Below are 22,500 nucleotides of genomic sequence, written 5' to 3' on the forward strand. Positions count from 1 at the left end.
TCTCATAATAAAACCGTCAATTCCTTTAATCCATCAATCCTCCGCTATCTTCACCAACCTTCCTTATACTCTCCTATCAAAACTTCCCCTGCCTCTTACTTCTACTACTGGGGGATCTGTGTGCAGAAAGGAGGAATGATGAAAGTTTGAGGGGGAAAGGGTCAGTTCACACCATAGAAATGCAGTCCGGATGCATTTCTGCATGCTCATTTTTGATGCTTTCCAGTGCATTTTCCCCTCTTTTTTTCTTTACCTTAAAGGGGACATGTGCATTTTTAATTTCATTTACTTATATATCAATTTCTGCAGCGCTTTACATATATATTATACATTCACATCAGTCCCTACCCTCAAGGAGCTTACAATCTAAGGTCCGTAACTCACATTCATACATATACATACTAGGGCCAATTTTTAGACATAATCGAATTAACCTACCAGCATGTCTTTGGAGTGTAGGAGGAAACTCACGCAGGCACAGGTAGAACATGCAAACTCCAGGCAGGTGGTGTTGTGGTTGGGATTTGAACCAACAAATCTTTTTACTGCTAGGTGAAAGTGCTAACCACTACACCACTGTGCCACCCATTTTTGATGTGTTTTACTGTGTTCCAGTACAGCTCAGTGCAGAAAAAATGCAGCATGTTCTACTCTTTTTTCTGGACTGGAACACGCTGGAACTGACCACACTGGTGTGAACTATGCCATTCAAAACTATATAACCTACTATCTATGCATTTCTGATGCAGAAAAAAAACGTACTGGACTGCGTGTGGTGCGAACCAGCCCCAAAGACACAACTTCATATCTTTTACCATCTATTATTTTACTAAGAGCAAAGTGGTCAGATTTTAAAGGTGGGTATTATAGTACAGTTCCTCCTTAGGCAATTTTGTTTTAAAAAACGTTATGGTGCATAAGAATTGTTTTGTTCCATAAAGCAGAGCTCCACCCAAAAGGGGAAGCTCCACTTGTTTGCTTCTTCTCCCCTCCCCTGCCACATCTGGCAAATTTTGGGGAGGAAGGGGGAGCGGGCACCTGTTTTTGACAGGTACCCATCCCCACTTCAGGGTGACCTCACTGTGGCGAGGATCCTCGGAATTTGCCACCCCCTCCTCCTTACGCCGCTGCCGGGCCATTCACAAAGCGCAGCACGCTTTACGCATGCGCAGTAGGGAACCGGCTGTGAGGTTGTAAGGTTGTAAGGTTTCCCTTACAAGTAATGGCAGCGGCAGCACCCGAGAACCGACTGAAAAATTGTCACTGCTGTGTCTCAGCCAATCAGGAGGAGAGTCCTGGATGGCTAAGACACACGTTGACATCCCTGGAGAGAGATGGGGCTCGGGTAAGTAATTAGGGGTTGCTGAGGAGGGTACTACACACACACACAGAAGGTTTTTTTATCTTAATGCAAAGAATGCATTAAAATAAAAAAACCTTCTGCCTTTACAACTCCCTTAAATATTTATAAACAATAATCTACCTATAAACATATATATATATATATATATATATATATATATATATATATATATATATACATACATACAGTATCTCACAAAAGTGAGTACACCCCTCACATTTTTGTAAATATTTTATTATATTTTTTCATGTGACAACACTGAAGAAATAACACTTTGCTACAATGTAAAGTAGTGAGTGTACAGCTTGTATAACAGTGTAAATTTGCTGTCCCATCAAAATAACTTAACACACAGCCATTAATGTCTAAACCGCTGGCAACAAAAATGAGTACAACCCTAAGTGAAAATGTCCAAATTGGGCCCAATTAGCCATTTTCCCTCCCTGTGTCATGTGACTCGTTAGTGTTACAACGCCTCAGGTGTGAATGGGGAGCAGGTGTGTTAAATTTGGTTTTATCACTCTCACTCTCTTATACTGGTCACTGGAAGTTCAACATGGCACCTCATGGCAATGAACTCTCTGAGGATCTGAAAAAAAGAATTATTGCTCTACATAAAGAAGGGCCTAGGCTGCAAGAAGATTGCCAAGACCCTGAAACTGAGCTGCAGCACAGTGGCCTAGACCATACTGCGGTTTAACAGGACAGGTTCCACTCAGAACAGGCCTCGTCATGGTCAACCCAAAAAGTTGAGTGCACATGCTCAGCGTCATATCCAGAGGTTGTCTTTGAGAAATAGATGCATGAGTGCTGCCAGCATTGCTGCAGAGGTTGAAGGAGTGGGGGGGTCAGCCTGTCAGTGCTCAGACCATACGCCGCACAGTGCATCAAATTGGTCTGCATGGCTGTCATCCCAGAAGGAAGCTTCTTCTAAATATGTTGCAGAAGAAAGCCTGCAAACAGTTTGCTGAAAACAAGCAGAGCAAGGACATGGATTACTGGAACCATGTCCTGTGGTCTGATAAGACCAAGATAAGCGTATTTGTTTCAGATAGTGTCAAGCGTGTGTGGTGGCAACCAGGTGAGGAGTACAAAGACAAATGTGTCTTGCCTACAGTCAAGCATGGTGGTGGGAGTGTTATGGTCTGGTGCTGCATGAGTGCTTCCGGCACTGGGAAGCTACAGTTCATTGAGGGAACTATGAATGCCAACATGTACTGTGACATACTGAAGCAGAGCATGCTGGGCTTTAGGGCAGTATTCCAACATGATAACGACCCCAAACACACCTCCAAGATGACCACTGACTTGCTAAAGAAGCTGAGGGTAAAGGTGATGGAATGACCAAGTATGTCTCCAGATCTAAACCCTATTGAACATCTGTCGGGCATCCTCAAACGGAAGGTGGAGGAGCGCAAGGTCTCTAACATCCACCAGCTCCATGATGTCGTCATGGAGGAGTGGAAGATGCCCAAAGGGGCAACCTGTGAAGCTCTGGTGAACTTCATGCCCAAGGGGGTTAAGGCAGTGCTGGAAAATAATGGTGGCCACATAAAATATTGACACTTTGGGCCCAATTTGGGCTTTCTCACTTAGGCTCCTTTCACACTTGTGCGACTTGTCCTGCGACTTTGGACTGCAAAGTCGCATGACAAGTCTTACCCCATGATTTCCAATGAGTACCATTCATATCTGCGTGACTTCAAGTTGCACCTACTTCAAAGTAGTCCCTGTACTACTTTGGTCCGACTTTGATGCGAGTTGAGGTCCATAGACCTCAAGTTTACACAGCCATTTCCTGAAATCGCATCAAATTTGCGACCGCAAAATCACGTGACTTTTAAGACGTGGCAGTGTGAAAGGTGCCTTAGGGATGTACTCACTTTTGTTGCCAGTGGTTTAGACATTAAGGCTAGGTTTCCACTATTGTGACACCAAAGGAACCAATGCGAGAACAAGTCATACCGAAGTCGGATCAAAGTAGTGCAAAAACCTTTTTTGGAGTTGCTGTGACTTGAGTCGCACCAATTAAAATGGGGACCATTGAAATACATGGATTTTGACTTGCCAAGTCGCACAACAACTCTTAGTAGAGGAAACAGAGCCTAATGGCTATGTGTTGAGTTACTTTGAGGTGACAGCAAATTGACACTGTTTTACAAGCTGTACACTCACTTTACATTGTAGCAAAGTGTCATTTCTTCAGTGTTGTCACATGAAAAGATATAATAAAGTATTTACAAAAATGTGAGGGGTGTACTCACTTTTGTGAGATTGTCAGATAATATATATATATATATATATATATATATATATATATATATATATATATATATATATAGATAGATATATATGTGTGTGTGTATTTATTTGTTTATAGGTAAATTATTGTTTATAAATATTTTTCCACCTGTGTGTAATTTAGTCTCAATATAAATACAGCTGTTCTGTGAAGCTCTCAGAGGTTTGTTAGAGAACTTTAGTGAACAAACAGCATCATGTAGGCCAAGAAACACACCAGACAGGTCAGAGATAAAGTTGTGGAGAAGTTTAAAGCAGGGTTAGGTTATAAAAAAATATCCCAGGTTTTGAACATCTCACGGAGCACTGTTCAAGCCATCATCCGAAAATGGAAAGAGTATGACACAACTGAAAACCTACCAAGACATGGCCGTCCACCTAAACTGACAGGCTGGGCAAGGAGAGCATTAATCAGAGAAGCAACCAAGAGGCCCACGGTAACTCTGGAGGAGCTGTATAGATCCACAGCTCAGGTGGGAGAATCTGTACTCAGGACAACTATTAGTTGTGCACTCCACAAGTCTCACCTTCATGGAAGAGTGGCAAGAAGAAAGCCATTGTTGAAAGAAAGCCATAAGAAGTCCCATTTGCAGTTTGTGAAAAGCCATGTGGGGGACACAGCAGACATGTGGAAGAAGGTACTCTGGTCAGCTGAGACCAAAATTTTACTTTTTGACCTAAAAGCAAAACGCTATTTATGGCAGAAAACTAACACTGCACATCTCCCTGAACACACCATCCCCACTGTGAAACATGGTGGTGGCAGCATCATGTTATTGTGATGCTTTGTTTCAGCAGAGACAGGGAAGCTGGTCAGAGTCGATGGGAAGATGAATGGAGCCACATACAGGGCAATCTTTGAATAAAACCTGTTAGAGTTTGCAAAAGACTTGAGACTGGGGCGGAGGTTCACCTTCCAGCAGGACAGCGACTCTAAACATACAGCCAGAGCTACAATGGAATGGTTTAGATTAAATAGTTAGAATGGCCCAGTCAAAGTCCAGACCTAAATCCAATAGAGAATCTGTGGCAAGACTTAAACATTGCTGTTCACAGATGCTTACCATCCAATCTAACAGAGCTTGAGCTATTTTGCAAAGAAAAATGGGCAAAAATGTCACTCTCTCGATGTGCAAAGCTGGTGGAGACATCCCCAAAATGACTTGCAGCTGTAATTGCAGCAAAAGGTGCTTCTACAAAGTATTGACTTGGGGAAGCAGAATACAAATGCATGTCACACTTTTCAGATATTTATTTGTAATACATTTTGAAAACTATTTATCATTTTCCTTCCACTTTACAATTATGTGCCACTTTATGTTGGTCTATCAAACTATGGCCCTCCGGTTGTTTAGGAACTACAGTTCCCATCATGCCTAGTCATGTCTGTGAATGTCAGAGTTTTACTATGCCTCATAGGATGTGAAGTTCCGCAACAGCTGGAGGGCCGTAGTTTGACACATAAAATCCAAAAAAAAAAATACATTTACGTTTTTGGTTGTAACATGACAAAATGTGGAAAATTTCAAGGGGTGTGAATACTTTTTCAAGGCACTGTATATTCTTTGTACTTTATTATTCCCCTCCAATTCCAAGAAAAAAAAAACAAAAAACGGAATAGCATCCCATTTATGTGCTACACCCTAACAACCTATCTCTAACTAATTGTGACAAAATCAACCCTGAAGTGTCTAACCATTTGCCCCATAGTTTTCTAAATGTATCTAGGAATCCCCTATGTTGATAAACCATGTGTTCTCTTTCCAAAGCTTAATTTACTGATTTTACCCACAAAGAGTAAGTTGGGGGAGCCATAGAGATCCATCTCTGTGCTATCAACTTGCGCGCTATATACAACAATCAAAGACTTGCCGTATACATCTGAAGGGTATAAAACTCTCCATCTAGCCACCCCAATATACATCTTGGGCTCCAACAGGACATTAGTTCTGAACACCTTATTAATAGTGTCCAGGACTAAGGTCCAATACCTAACCAACTTATGACATCTCCACATCAAATGTACCAATGTACCAACCTCCTTTCACATAGTGGACATAAAATTTTAAATTTATGAACCATTAGTTCATTCATTCATTCATTTTTTTTTTTTTTTTTATTATTTACCTAAACATTAACACACTATGTTAACAAATAAACAAAATACTGCTTGTTATAAACTGCTTTTTGTTCATTCAGTGCTTAAGAGGTTACTTGGGGTCAGTTAAGGGGGTTGAGACAGGTTGTATCATTTAAAAAATTATATAAAATCCTGCCAGCAACATTTTTACTTACATAGTGTTTTCATTATCCATTCATGTGAAATAAAAAAATCATGTTTTATTTTTTTTTGTACACAATTGAGTATTATTTGTAAAATTAATTTTCATTTAGCTTCACCTCATTTACTTATCTAAATAAAAAATTACATTGTAAAGTGAAAATTTACATTGTAAAGTGAACATGCTCTACTTATTTAGTAAATTAATTGTGTCTCTTTTTTCTGATTGAATGTTTCAAAAAAATACCATTAAATTCATGAATGTCAGGCATAACATTTTTGGTTGGAGGTGAAGGGCTCTTTCAATTTCATGGAGCTTATGTTGAGGTTATCCAGTTAGCAGGATAGTTTGAGACAAATGAGGAGATTTACTACAACTGGAGCACTCAAAATCTGGTGCAGCTGTGTATGGCAGCCAAACAACTTCTAATGCTGGCCATACACTATACAGAAAATCGGCCGAAAAATCATTCGTATGGACACTTCGTTCGTTTTTCGGCAAGTTAGTGGGTACAAATCGATAATCGTTTGTGACGTTTTTGTGGAAAAAAAACGAACGGCATGTTTGGAAAATTTCTGCCGAACGTACGATAAATTACAAGGTTAATGTGTTTCCCGTCCGAACTGCCTGCACTAGGTATATGTAAAAAAACGAACACAAAATTATTTATTCATGTCCACTGAACAGATTATCGGTCATTATATGATGGCACGATCGTTTGCGGTCACGGTCGAACGTTCGTTTTTTGAAAATGGGTTCGGCCGATTTTCTGTATAGTGTATGGCCAGCATAACTTCAGCTTGTTCAATTAAGCTTTGACAACACAACCTGGAAGCTGATTGGCTACCATACACAGCTGCACCAGATATTGCACTCTCCAATTTTAGTAAATAACCCCCATGGGCACACCTAGGCCTAGTTTATACAATATGTGTGCAACACTTTTACAAGTTCAAAAGAAATGTGTAAATTTGAAAAGTTTTAAGCCTGTGGGATTGGGTGAAAAATGTAGAATACTGGCAAAATGGCGATTCGTTCCGTTACGAAATTGAAATTTGGACAACATTTTCGTTATTCGGAGATTCGGATACATCCGAATTACAAGAGAAACAAAGTTCAACTAATCCGAAAAAAATCACAGCGAAACAACAAATTCTTAAATATTTATATGTTTCATTGGGACCTTTTTTTTAATGTTTGAAGCATTGAAAATAACATAATGGCATAACGAATAATCCAAACTGATTTGTATCCATTTAGTTTTTATTTGCATTAAGATGTTCTTTATTGAAAAGAATGGAAATATATTGCAATAACTATATGGAAACATATTGCAATAAATATAGTAAGGCTGCTTTCACACGACTCTGTTGCAAAAATGCGTCAAAAACACGCATTTTTACCACATTTTTGCCATGTTTGCATTGCGTTTTCCCCCTGAACTTGTAACTGGGCAAAGCACTTCTCAGAAGTGCGCTGCATTTTTAAGCATTTCTTGCAATGGTTTCCATTAATTTTAATGGAGAGGTGCTCTTTTGGTGTGTTTTTTTTACCGCACCAACTATGCAACAAAAATGCATCAAGCACACTTTTAAATATGCAACTGAAATGCAATGAACCGGCGTGAATAGTTCCATAAGATTCCCATAGGATTTAAAAGATCAAAAAACTGATCAATGTGAAAGGGCCCCAAGGTATAAAAGTGAAATAAGATGACGATTCCTGTTTAGTTTGCCTTCACACTGCCTTGCTGCAAAAATGCGTATAAAAACGCATACGCAATTTTGCTGCGTTTTTGCTGAAGTGCCTTGCATTTTTGATGCATGTTTAATGCGTTTTTCCCCGACATATGACTGGACAAAGCACTTCCCACAGGTGCGTTTAATTTTTGATGAGTTTTTGCCTTCGTTTCCATTCAGTTCAATGGAGAGGTGCAGTTTTGTTTTGCGTTTTTCTTTTTTTTACCCCACGGTTTAGGTGATTGTTGAGTACTGCTGGAACCTTGAAGAAGGGGACATACCCAGAAAGCTTGTCCTGAAAAATTGTATGTCAGTGCAAATAAAAAAAGTATCACGGACAGTACTCAATTGTTTCGTTTTACCACACCAAACATGCAGCAAAAATGCAGCATGAAGGACTTTTAAAAGTGCAACTGAAATGCAAAAGACCAGTGTGAAGCGTTTTATAGGATTTACAGGGATGCATTTTTCATGCATTTTTCTGAAAACTGATCAAAAACTTATTGGCGTGAAAGGGCCCTTACTCTGTTTGGGTTGGATGGAGGTGGATCCATTAGAATATCTGAGGCTGGGTTCACACCTATGCAAATTGGATGTGGGTTTCTCTGCATCCAATTTGCATGACAGGAGACTGTGACCAGCTCTCTATGGAGCCGGTTCACATACCTCTGTTGCGGCTGCAGAGCGGCTTGCACAGGAACGCTGTGTGTCTTTGGCTTCGTTCAGGGCCGAAATCAGTCAAAAATTCAGCCCTGAATCGACCCTGAAACGGAGAACAGGGAAGCACTGGACCCCTGCTGCGAGCTGCATTTGTCGGAGGTGTGAACCCGGCCTGAATCATAACATAACAAATAAATCCAAAATTAGTTTAGTTCCATTTGTTATGTTATGATTCAGAAATTTTGATGGATCCACCTCCATCCAACCCAAACAAAGTGCATAATCTCCCAAAATAATGAATGAACACGTTAAAACGGATATAGCCAATCTTCCAAAATAACTTCAATTTGGAACGAGTATACAAAACGAATCCGAATATACAAAACTAATCTGAATATATAAAACAAATTCTAAAAACAAATCATTCTAACATAACAAAATATGATGACACAAAACGATTAACTTAACAAAGGAATCATAAACGAAACAAAACTAAATTAAAGGGTAAGCTCACCTTTACAGAAATCTGTAAGGTGAGCCTATACAGGACCCCCTCCTCGCCCCCGCTGACCTGGACCGCGGCAATCTCCTGTTCTAAGCCCCGGTACATCTGCGTCAGGAGCCCAGGGCTTACAAAGTCCCCCGAGCTGAATGATTGTCCAAAACATACCTCGTCAGGAGGGACGTTTTGGAGCATTCTAATTGGTCAGCACCGTCATATGGGCGGCGCCGAACCAATCAGCAGCCGCATAGCCCGTCCTGTCAGCTATGGAGAAGATGTGTGGATGCCGAGGGGAAGCTCCGGACTCCTGACGCGGATATACCGTGGCTTAGAAGGGGAGATTGCCGCGGTCCAGGTCAGCGGGACGGGGGGGGGGGTGGGGTTAGGAGGGGGTCCTGTGTAAGTTCACCTTACAGATTTTTCTGTAAAGGTGAACTTACACTTTCATTTTTCCATCGTGCCCATCTCTGGAGGTGATGGGTGAAAAGTAAGATGAAGAAAATCCTAAAAATAAGTTCTGTAACATAATTCAACCTGAAAGTTTTGTTTAAAAATGTGACCAGTTCGCTGTGGCTATAGAGACCTTGGCTTTGAGATTTCGTCAGTCTTCTCTCCTCACGGGTACTTCACTGGGTAATGACACTATAGGTTTATAAGCAGAAAATCTCACCCTATATTTACAAAACGCTTATATATCTTTAGGAGCCACCATGCAGATAATCTACCAATATTTTATGTATTCGGGCCTTAAAATCAATTGGCAAAAGTCAGCCTTGATGCCCCTCCACCCCCAGGTTTTTTTATGGGGAGGAGCAGCAGGCCCCTTTAAATTGTATCCTCATTTAAATATTTGGGGATAACTATTACACTCCCCCCCCCCAGATGCCTTGAAATTTAATTTGGATCCCTTACTACAAGTAATCAAAACTAAACGTAATATGTGGGCTAAACTCCTTCTGTCCGTAGCGGGCAGAATAAATCGAATAAAAAAGATTCTTTTGACAAAATGCCTGTACGTGATTTCCCATATGCCGGTCCTGGTGCCAAAATCGTTCTTTGAAATATTGCATGCACTATTTAGCTCATTCATTTGGGCAAACAACAGATGACAGATTAAACTTTCCACCTTGCAGTGCCACTAAGTGGAAGCGGGCATGACACTTCCTAATCTGTACTATTATTACATTGCTGGGCAACTTTTCTGACTGGCTGACACCTGTCACACCAGCAGTAGTTGAGTCACATTTAGCATATTTTCTTAAACTGAACCATTTACTAATAGCATTGGATGTGCCAATAACAGTGTTGGAAAAAGTACGTTTGACAATTTTGAATTTATCTTGTGCAGTTTAACGAGAAGCTAAACACATAGCAGAGGTTAAAGGAATCGCTGCTGAACTTCCTATCTGGCATAATCCCATGCTGCCCCATTTATTACACTTTGCAGATTATTCTTTTTGGAAACAAAAAGGCCTCACCACTATTAAGGACATCTACAACGGAAATGTCCTCTCTTCCTTTGATGAGGTACAAAGACAATATGATCTCCCTTGCACTGCCTTCTACAGGAATCTCCAATTTAGCCATGCACTGCACATGCAGTTTGGAATCAACAACACTAAGGGGGTTATTTACTAAAGGAAAATCCACTTTGCACTTCAAGTGCACTTGAAAGTGCACTGAAAGTGCACTTGGAAGTAAAGTCGCTGTAGATCCGAGGGGGACATGCAAGGAAAATAAAAAACAGCATTTTAGCTTGCACATGATTGGATGATAAAATTAGCAGAGCTTCCACTCATTTCAGATCTACCCCTTAGACTTGCAGTGCAAAGTGGATTTGCCTTTCGTAAATAACCCCCTAACTTCTCTAATTATCCATCTATAGGGGTGTAAAGATCGCAGGGCCATAGAGGTCTTATTTTTTAGATATTTTCCCATTTGTTACCCGCCACTATTAACAAAACTCCCCTGATGGTGTATTCTAAATGGCAACAGCTTATCCCTGATCTATCAGATGAGGATTGGGAGAAAGCTTGTTCCTCTCACTTATATGTCTCTCCGGCCATTAATAATAAGCTAATACAGCGTTACATGTTGCATCAATCATATCTCACACCGACGAGGTTACATGCTATGCATCGCATACCCACTGCAAGCTGCACTAGGTGTGACTACACAAATGATGATTTTGTCCATATTATGTGGTTATGCCCTGCCATGCCTAGATATTGGAAATAGGTGATTGACATTCTCTCCTCTATTCTATCTGTATCTGTACTAAACACCCCGAAAGTGTGTCTTCTGGGCATTCTGAATGAGGAGCAGTGGCAGAGATATGATAGAACTATGCTGAGAGAGAAATTATTCTTAGCTTGAAAAGCTACTGCAATTAAATGGATCCAACCTACCCCCCCATCAGTTCATAAATGGATACAGATGGTGAACCATATATTGCCATACGAAAAACTCATTTTTGAGCATAGAGGATGCCCTATAAAATACAATAAGATTTGGGATGCATGGTGTTCTTCTTCTCTTACCATCATTATTGGATAACGTTGTGCACAGTTATAATTGATCTGTGACCTAGGGAGAGTTGAATCTTTATTTATCATGACCCAGGTTCTTACCTGCTAGTACTAAATATGTATTTATAAACTCAGAAGAGTATTCAGGATTGAACTCCACTTTGGAATTCTAAGCAATGTTTTGTATGTCTTTATTTGACCTGTTTCATGTCTGTAAACCATATTATGTACCTTTTTGTGCTCACGTTGAGCATCATGTTGATTGCACTGATGTAATGCTTCTTCATCAATAAAAAGAGTTAAAAAAAATGTGACCAAGATAACATGTAACATGTAGTTGAAAATCATCATTTTTGGCTGAAAATAACCAAAGCTAGAAAATTTTGTTCACATACTAGGTAGAATATTGGCAATAATGAATGTACATGAAGGTTAAAGGAAATCTCCATTTTCATCAAGTAAATAATATCGCATATAAAAATCGCTACTCAACCTATTTTGTAATTTAATGTTATTAAAAATGCCTTTCCATTTCAATCAAGTCAATGTCATTTTTTTTTAAATGTTAAAAAAAAATTAAATACAATATGGCAATCTGGAAGCATTTTTTACACTGCTGGTGTACAATGTGCCCAAAGAAATGTACTTTTCTACTTGTTTAATTGGCTCACTGAATTTCTCAGATTTCTGGACCAAAATACAAGTACACTTTAAGGCATCCCCTTCAATAGGAATTTAATTTATGGTAACATACTCCCTAAAGGCTAACTATTTCTAAAGGGATGCAGGCACTGCAGCTTTCCTAATTATAACACTGAGAATGCACCAGGTGGTTATAGTGAACCAGACCCTCCCATTCCGAATCAGTCTGGAAAGGACATGATAAAACAAACAGCTTTTTCTGCAGAGCAGAAAAAGGTTAGACTCTGCTACAAAATGTGTTCAAATTGTTGCAATATACATTGGGATAATCGTTCTTTTTTTTCTCATCAAAAGTAGAGTTACTCTTTAAATATGTTTTTTTTATATATATTTTCAAAGAAAAATGCCACAATATACTGTATAGGTGCAGGCATTAAGGGTATAGCACGCACCTGCACACAGTGCGGAAAAGCCATTGTTAACAGGTTACTATAGCAATGGCAGCGCCAGCGGAAGTTTCGATCCTGCGCTATGGCAACTTATAAACAATGGGGAAGCTATAGTGTCCGCCTCCTCCAAGTTCTTCCTCCCTTTCAAGGATGGAAATCTCACAATAACAACAAAAATTTGTGCCCAAAAACTCTTGGGATTTGTGACGCTGATATCCCCAGGAGTCAACGGGAGTAGATACTACATCATTCACCTAGGAGGGAAAAAAAATCAGGAAGTACAGCAGGACAATTACAAAAAAAAAAGATATTTGGAGTTTTTTTTAAATCTAACTATGCTATGGGAAGGGGGGAGAATTACAAGATAGGGAAACTTTAAAAATAATCTGAAGGTCCACTTTAAATAAAAAACATTATTTTAAAAATATTGATAATTGTGCATGAACTGTTCATAACACATTACCTCAACTGCAGCTTTAGCCCTTTCAAATTCTTCTTCCAGTGAATGGTTTCTGGACAGATATGCTCCCCCTAAACGTGATTCCCGATTCAGTAGTCCCTGAAAAAACAATTTTTTTTTTAATACAATACTAAACATTCAAACACTTTTACTGGAGGCAAATGGAGTTGCACTTTGCAAGTGCAGTTGCACTCATTTTCCTTAGTAAATGTAAAAGTGGTAAAGCTTCACTTTGTAAAAAATACCCAATCAGGTGCAAGAAAAAAAAAAAAAATTTTGCACATGATTGGATGATTGGATGATGGAAATCAGCAGTGGTAAAACGTTTACTAAGCTCTGGGGAAAACTAGTGCAACTGTACTTGCAAAGTGCACAATCTATTTAAAACTTTTTTTTCCCAACATTTCACATTACTGATATGTGCCTGCTGTACCATGTACTTGTATGAAAAAGTATCCTGTTCTCTTTGTACTGCTTCCTTTGAGTGAAATCCCTGGTGTTCCTGCCAGTCACTCTGCTTTACTATTAAAAACTGACCATGCTAAGCAGGAGAACACACTGTGGTCAGTTCTCTAGCTATGCTTGGAACTCAGCCTGTTCTCCTCCAATGATCAGGCTTGTCCTGACTAGGGATAAGCACGAACACCCCCCAGTTCGATTCGCAGCAGAACATGCGAACAGGCAAAAAATTTGTGCGAACACGGTTAAATAATGAGACGCAAACGTGAAAAATCAAAAGTGCTCATTTTAAAGGCTTATATGCAAGTTATTGTCATAAAAAGTGTTTGGGGACCCGGGTCCTGCCCCAGGGGACATGTATCAATGCAAAAAAAAGTTTCAAAAAGGTCAGTTTTTTTGGGAGCAGTGATTTTATTAATGCCTCAAGTGAAGCAATAAAAATGAAATATCCCTTTAAATATCGTGCCTGGGGGGTGTCCTTAGTAAGCGCATCTTTCCCATGTTTACAGCAGTGGCACAGCAAAATGACATTTCTATAGGAAAAAATGTCATTTAAAACTGCTCGCCGCTGTAATGTATTGTCAAATCCCGGAAATATAGATAAAAATACCAAAAATGGCATGGATGTCCCCCAAAATCCATACCAGGTCCTTCAGGTCTGGTATGGATATTAAGGGGAACCCCGCGCATTAAAAAAAATGGACTGGGGGTCCCCTAGGCCCCCAGGCACTATATACTCTGAAAAGCAGTATATATACCATACGGCCTGCCTTATATACTTTGCAGAAAATTGGGCCTTAGGTGTTGGTGGTACCAGAACACTGTAAGCCCTCACTGTTACGCTTGTTGGGCTCAGGAATGGGCCCTGTTCTGATATATTATATCAAAAATTGTAATTACATGCCCCTGTTAAACAGGGGCAGAAAAATTGGGCCTTTGTTTTTTGGTGGCGCCAGAACATCTCCAAGCCCTCACGGTTACTCTCGTTGGGCTCAGGAACGGGCCCTGCGTTTAAATATTATATCAAAAATTGTAATTACATGCCCCTGTTAAACAGGGGCAGAAAAATTGGGCCTTGGGTGGTGATGGTGATGCCACAACACTGTAACCCCTCACAGATTCTTTTGTAGGGTGCAGGAACAGGCCCTGCTGTGAAATATTAGATCAAAAATTGTAATTACATGCCCATGAAAATTGGGCCTTGGGTGGTGGTGCCCTAAACCAAAAATATTGTTGGAAGCTAGCTTTATCAAGATTGAGGAGGAATAGGATAGTCAGCATAAGCAGTCTTCAAGGGATCCCACATCCAAAGAAAATCAATCAGTTACATCAGCATCAGGTGCTTGATAGCCGCTGATCCAAGACTGATTAATTTTTATGAATGTGAGCCTATCAACGGAGTCTGTGGACAGGTGCACTCTTTGATTTATTACAAACCCTCCAGCAGCATTGAATGTGCGTTCAGAAAGCACGCTGAATGCAGGACAGGCCAGTAGCTCAATTGCATATTGAGCAAGTTCTGGCCAGTGGTCCACCCTCAATACCCAGTAACCCAGTGGATGCTCTGTTGGAAAGGTCTCCAAGTCTGCTCTTGCCCCTAGATATTCCTGCACCATATAATGCAGACGCTGGCGATTGGTTGCTTGAACCAATCAGACCTTGGCACTGAGGACTCAAAAATTGTTTAAAGGCATCAGCCAGCCACCTTCTCCACCGCCCTTCCTCTGACTGAACGAAGCTTCAGCAACACATTGTCCAGCACCAGGAAATGGTAATCTCCCAGGGTCTGGAAATGCATTGCACAAACCTTTCTTCAAGGCCTCCTGAAGGTGTTTCATCCTCTGCTCCCTCTGCAAAGGCAGGATGAGTTCTGCAACCTTACCCTTGGAACGTGGATCAAGAAGGGTTGCCAGCCAGTAATGATCCCTCTCCTTGATACACGAATCCTAGGGTCCTTTTGCAGGCTTTGCAGAATCAGGGAGGCCATGCAGTGTAAGTTTGCAGAGGCATTCGATGCTGAGTCCTCTGGGTCACTAAGGATCACATGATCCATAACTACCTCCTAGCCATGTACAACTCCTTGGGTTTCGGGGGACTGAAAACCATCCCCCAAAGACTGCTGCTGAGTGTTATCCTCTACATCCATGCTGATACAATCCTCCTCCTCCTCCTCTTTTTCCTGTGTGTTTGGCAGGCCCACAGGAATGCTATCTGGATAAAGGCGGCTTTGAGAGGAAAGTAAGTCCTGCTCTTTCTTCCGCTGGTCTGCCTCTGTGTCACTGACGCATGCATGCTCAACATCCTTGTGGCCTCCTCAAATGGTGAGAGGACAGTGCATGCATCCTTGATCAGTAGCCACTGGCGTTGCAAAAAAAAGCCAAGCTCCCCTCACCCCTTGAGTTCCACCTGGTGAGCATGTAACAAATGAGGTGGTCGGTGGGCAGCTTGCATTCCCTTTGGCGTTTTGGAACCTGCCACTGAGGTACAGCACATTCCACAAAAAGGGGGCAGAGTCTACCAGCTGAAAAGGCAGCAGTTGCAGTGCTAGCAATCTGGCCAAGCTAGCATTTAGATGCTGAGTTGGCTGGGGCCGAATTTCTTTTTACGGTTCAGCAACTGGGGTAGGGAAATTTGCCTGCTAAAATCAATTGGTGGTGTACTGCTAGCAGATTGGCTGCAAGTACTTGGGACACCTATTGCTATACCTTCATTCCTCTCAGTGCAGGTTTTTGAGAGGACTGGAGGTATAGTAGGGTTTTAGATCCCAGTGAGGAGCAAGGAGAAGTCTGCCTTTTTCTATGATGTGGATCTTTCAAGTGCTGTTGCCTACAGACTGCATGGCAGGTCGTCATATGTCTGGTTAAGCATGTGGTGCCCAAGCGGCTGCTGTTCTGGCCACGCTTGATCCGCTTCAGACATAGGTTGCAAACAGCAACGGTGCGATCTGCTGCACACGTGTCGAAAAAGGCCCACACCAAGGGACTTTTAAAAGTCAGCCGGGAGTCAGCAGCGTCCTGCACCTGCGGAGCTCTGCGGTGTGATAGTGAAATAGTGTGGCTGTCCTTAGGCTGCCCCTAGAGGACATCCTGGCTCATTGGAGTTGTGCCTCCTCCTCCTCTCTCCTCTCAGGCACCCAAGTACAGTCAGTGACCTCATCATCCCCTCCCTCCTCATCACTGGAGCAAACTTGGTAGTATGCTGCAGCTGGGGGAACATGAATGCCAGTTTCTTGGCCTTCTGTGGCATCCCCTCTCTCTAGGCTCATGTTACTCCTTTCCTCAACCTGGAAACCTTCAAAGTCTTCAAATAGCTGCGCATCCTCCAGCAGCATGTACCCAACACTGTGGTCGAATAATTCTGGGGACTCCTCTGTGCATGATGGTGGGGCTACGGAAGGAGTGACTGTGGACAAGGAGCTGGTGGAATAGGCCACTTTGGCAGCTGCTTTGGAAGGCAAACTACTCTGAGCCTGGGTGACGGAGGATGAGGGGATGAGGATGGCTTTGTTATCCACTTCACCAACTCTTCTGCATGTTGTGTCTTAATAACACGGCCAGCAGCAAAAAAAAAAGGACAAGCGTGCCCCACGATCACCTGCAGAGGATGCACCATGTCCACAACCACCACTGTTGACTGTAGACACAGAGGCTGCTTGCCCTCTTTTAGTGGCCTGTGAGCGTCTGCCTCTCCTTGGTGGCTTTCCGGACATGTATATGTATTTTTTGTTTTGCAACACCATACTACACTGTATTAGATACTGTGTACACCGCCTGAAGTGTATTAGAAACTGTACACAATGTATTAGATACTGTGTACACCACCAGAAAAGTAGTAGAAACTGTACACACTATATTTGATACTGCATACACCGCCTGAAGTGTATTAGAAACTATACTACTGTATTAGATACTGTGTACACAACCAGAAAAGTAGTAGAAACTGTACACACTGTATTCAATACTGTGTACACTGCCTGCACTGTATTAGAAACTGTACAATGGCTGCACTGTATTGTATAGTTAGTACACCACCAGAAGTGTAGTAGAAACTGTACACACTGTATTAGATACTGTGTACACTGCCTGCACTGTATTAGAAACTGTACAATGGCTGTACTGTATTGTATACTGTATACAACACCAGAAGTGTAGTAGAAACTGTACACACTGTATTAGATACTGTGTACACTGCCTGCACTGTATTAGAAACTGTACAAGAGCTGCACTGTATTGTATACTGTGTACACCACCAGAAGTGTAGTAGAAACTGTACACACTGTGTTAGATACTGTGTACACCCCCAGAAGTGTAGTTGAAACTGTACACACTGTATTAGATACTGTGTACACCACCAGAAAAGTAGTAGAAATGGTACACACTGTATTATATTGTGTACACCGCCTAAAGTGTATTAGAAACAGCACACCACCAAATGCACTGTAGATATAGGCTACACTGGATGCAGCGTATATATATATATATATATATATATATATATATATATATATATATTTGAGACTGTATATATATATATATATATATATATTTATTAAAACACTGCCTGAAGTGTATTAGAAACCGTACACTACAGAATGCATTGTAGATATAGGCTACACTGGATGCAGAGTATATATATATATATATATATATATATATACGAGACTGTATATGTATATATATATATGTATATATATATATATATATATATATATATATATATATATGTATGTATATATATATATATATATATATATATATATATATATATATATTAATACACCACCTGAAGTGTATTATAAACAGCACACCACAGAATGCACTGTAGATTAGGGATGAGCCCGATGTTCGAGTTGAACATAAGTTCGACTCGAACATCGGGTGTTCGCCGAATAGTGAACAACTTGGGGTGTTTGCGGCAAATTCTATAGTATGCCTGTAAAGTGGCGCATTTTTCCCGTGTTTAGAACAGTCCCTGCACAAAATGACATTTCTAAAGGAAAAAAAGTCATTTAAAAGTACTCACGGCTACAATGAATTGTCGGTCCCGGCAATACAGATAAAAGAAGTCATTGAAAAAAACGGCATGGGATCCCCCCAGTCCATTACCAGGCCCTTTGGGTCTGGTATGAATATTAAAGGGAACCCCGAACCAAAATTTAAAAAAAATTGCATGGGGGTCCCCCCAAATTCCACACCAGGCCCTTCAGGTCTGGTATGGATTTTAAGGGGAACCCCGTGCCAAAATTAAAAAAAAATGGCTCTGGGGTCCCCCCAAAAATCCATACCAGACCCTTATCCAAGCACGCAACCTGGCAGGCTGCAGGAAAAGAGGGGGGACAAGAGAGTGGCCCCACCCCCCTCTGACACCCTGGGAAAGCCATAGGGAAGTCCCCATGCGTCAGAGGGGAGTTGGGTCACCCGGGAACGTCACCGTGTGGCCCCGCCCTCAGTTTTTTCAATGACTTTTTTTATCTGTATTGCCGGGACCGACAATTCATTATGGCCTGAGTACTTTTAAATGACTTTTTTTCCTTTAGAAATGTAATTTTGCAGGCACTGTTCTAAACACGGGAAAAATGCACCACTTTACAGGCATACTATAGACACCCCCCAGGTACGAAATTTAAAGGAATATTTCACTTTTATTGTTCCACTTTAAGCATTATTAAAGTCACTGCTCCCGAAAAAACGTCTGTTTTTAAAACTTTTTTTGCATTGATATATGTCCCCTGGGGCAGGACCCAGGTCCCCAAACACTTTTTATGACAATAACTTATACATAAGCCTTCAAAATGAGCACTTTTGATTATTCATGTTCGTGTCTCATAGACTTTAACGGTGTTCGCGTGTTCGAACAAATTTTTTGCCTGTTCGCATGTTCTACTGCGAATCGAACCGGGGGGTGTTCGGCTCAATCCTACTGTAGATATATGCTACACTGGATGCAGAATATATATATATACATACAAGACTGTAAATATATATTAATACACCGCCTGAAGCATATTTGAAACAGTACACCACAGAATGCACTGTAGATATAGGTTACACTGGATGCAGAGTGTGTATATATATATATATATATATATATATATATATATGTAGCGCTGGTAGATTTATGATCTACCATCTGATAGGTAACTTTAGTGAATTGCTCCTTAGGGAAGTTAGATTTGCCTCTGTTCCAGCTTGGCTGACGTTGCGTGTGGTTCCACACTGAGCTGGTGGGTGTCGCTGTTACCATTGGCTGGTGTTGGAAGGGCAACATGTCGAAGCGTATGGATGCTCCTCTGTCCCGGAGACAACTCGGTGGAGGTGGTCCTCCGAGTTGCATTCTGGGAGAGGGTATTTATGGGACAGACGCCATGTTTTGGGGTTCGTTTACAGCCACCTGCTGGCCCTCCTGGCCAACAGGTATGCGTTAGAGTGCTACCTCGTGGTCCTCCGTTCCGGATGCCCGGGCCGCTGCAGCGTGTGGGTGGGCCCAGAGGCATGTCTGGGGCCTACCACAGCAGCTGAGGAATGGTCCTGAGCTGTCTATCCAGAGTGAAGAAGCTGGACAACCGAGAAGATCCCAGGGGAGGACCCGTCATGGAAGGATCATGCAGAGTGCTGGTCTGGAGAGGGGCCTGGTGACTCGGTTGGAGGACGTATCCTAAAGTAGTTCTACAGCATAGTACTGCCGGGTTGGCTTAGAGGTCCAAGTACTGTGTCTGACATTCACTGCAAATTTAATACATCCTGTGGCAGAGGATCGTACGGGTTCATTTCAAGCAAGTCTGTGGCAGAGACTTTTGTTCGTGCTACGTACTGGCTGCTAGGCTAGTGAGAAAGGCCTATCCAGGCGAGCAAAGATTGGGTCCCCCGGGGGGATTGCATCCGATTACAATATTCAACTTCAAAGGACGTTCTCAAGAATCCTAAAGAAAGGTATTTGAGCTTCCCTGCAGCTTCCCTCCTGCCTCTTTCCTGCTACTTCCTTAGTTACTTGGTTCAATAAAGCATTGAAAACGTACTCAAGTGTTGGTGCTTTTATCGTCCAGAGGTAAACTCAACGGAACCCTAGACCCGGTGCCGGTGAAACAGGGGTGTCGAGAGTGAAGGTAACAAGCCCGCTTAAATCAGCAGCTCCACCGAGAGTTAGTGCTACATATATATATATATATATATATATATATATATATATATATATATATATATATATATATATATATATATATATATACAGTGGGGCAAAAAAGTATTTAGTCAGCCACCAATTGTGCAAGTTCTCCCACTTAAAAAGATGAGAGAGGCCTGTAATTGTCATCATAGGTATACCTCAACTATGAGAGACAATTGTTTGATTTTTGAAAGAATTTATTTGCAAATTATGGTGGAAAATAAGTATTTGGTCAATATCAAAAGTTCATCTCAATACTTTGTTATATATCCTTTATTGGCAATGACAGAGGTCAAACGTTTTCTGTAAGTCTTCACAAGGTTGTCACACACTGTTGCTGGTATGTTGGCCCATTCCTCCATGCAGATCTCCTCTAGAGCAGTGATGTTTTGGGGCTGTCGCTGGGCAACACGGAACTTTCAACTCCCTCCAAAGGTTTTCTATGGGGTTGAGATCTGGAGACTGGCTAGGCCATTTCAGGACCTTGAAATGCCTCTTACGAAGCCACTCCTTCATTGCCCGACAGTGTGTTTGGGATCATTGTCATGCTGAAAGACCCAGCCACATTTCATCTTCAATGCCCTTGCTGATGGGAGGAGGTTTGCACTCAAAATCTCACGATACATGGCCCCATTCGTTTTTTCATGTACACGGATCAGTCGTCCTGTTCCCTTTGCAGAGAAACAGCCCCAAAGCATCATGTTGCCACCCCCATGCTTTACAGTAGGTATGGTGTTCTTTGGTTGCAACTCAGCATTCTCTCTCCTCCAAACACGACAAGTTGTGTTTCTACCTAACAGTTCTACTTTGGTTTCATCTGACCATATGACATTCTCCCAATCCTCTTCTGGATCATCCAAATGCTCTCTAGCAAACCTCAGACGGGCCTGGACATGTACTGGCTTAAGCAGGGGGACACGTCTGGCACTGCAGGATCTGTGTCCCTGGCGGCGTAGTGTGTTACTGATGGTAGCCTTTTTTACGTTGGTCCCAGCTCTCTACAGGTCATTCACTAGGTCCCCCCGTGTGGTTCTGGGATTTTTGCTCACCGTTCTTGTGATCATTTTGACCCCACGGGGTGAGATCTAGCGTGGAGCCCCAGATCGAGGGAGATTATCAGTGGTCTTATATGTCTTCCATTTTCTAATCATTGCTCCCATAGTTGATTTCTTCACACCAAGCTGCTTGCCTATTGCAAATTCAGTCTTCCCAGCCTGGTGCAGGTCTACAATTTTGTTTCTGGTGTCCTTCGACAGCTCTTTGGTCTTCACCATAGTGGAGTTTGGAGTGTGACTGTTTGAGGTTGTGGACAGGTGTCTTTTATACTGATAACAAGTTCAAACAGGTGCCATTAACACTGGTAATGAGTGGAGGACAGAGGAGCCTCTTAAAAAAGAAGATACAGGTCTGTGAGAGCCAGAAATCTTGCTTGTTTGTAGGTGACCAAATATTTATTTTCCACCATAATTTGCAAATAAATTCTTTCAAAAATCAGACAATGTGATTGTCTGGATTTGTTTCCACATTTTGTCTCTCATAGTTGAGGTATACCTATGATGACAATTACAGGCCTCTCTCATCTTTTTAAGTGGGAGAACTTGCACAATTGGTGGCTGACTAAATACTTTTTTGGCCCACTGTATATATATATACAGGGGGTCCCCTACTTACAAACATCCGACTTACAAACGACTCCTACTTACAAACGGAGGGAGACAACAGGAAGTGAGATTAAATCTACCCCTAGGAAGGGAAATTCTCTCCTGTAAGAGTTAATATGGGAAAAAGGTGTCTCCACTGATGCTTTATCACCAATCCTTATTCCCCTAATAACCCCAAATTTTCAAAATCCAGTTGTCATTGGGACAGAAAGTGAGGTGAAATTTTCTGAACATGGGCACAGACAGCAAAACAAATGTTACAGGGGTGATAACCCTTCCCTATGCTATCTACA

The 22,500-nt window shown here is 41.5% G+C and overlaps 1 protein-coding gene across 4 annotated transcripts in view; it reads right to left on the minus strand.

Annotated features, from left to right (window-relative positions):
- The window catches only part of PEX5L (peroxisomal biogenesis factor 5 like), a 364,561-nt gene that overhangs the window by 42,199 nt on the left and 299,862 nt on the right, over positions 1-22,500 (minus strand). For 3 of the 4 annotated variants that reach the window (XM_073626275.1, XM_073626272.1, XM_073626271.1), the window contains one exon: positions 12,930-13,025. The exons of the other annotated variant lie outside the window; for it this stretch is intronic. In XM_073626275.1, coding sequence (XP_073482376.1) covers positions 12,930-13,025 — 96 coding nt within the window. The remainder of the gene's footprint in view (positions 1-12,929; positions 13,026-22,500) is intronic. 4 annotated transcript variants of the gene reach the window in all.

Source organism: Aquarana catesbeiana, linkage group LG04, assembly GCF_042186555.1.
Source record: "Aquarana catesbeiana isolate 2022-GZ linkage group LG04, ASM4218655v1, whole genome shotgun sequence".
Lineage (NCBI taxonomy): Eukaryota > Metazoa > Chordata > Amphibia > Anura > Ranidae > Aquarana > Aquarana catesbeiana.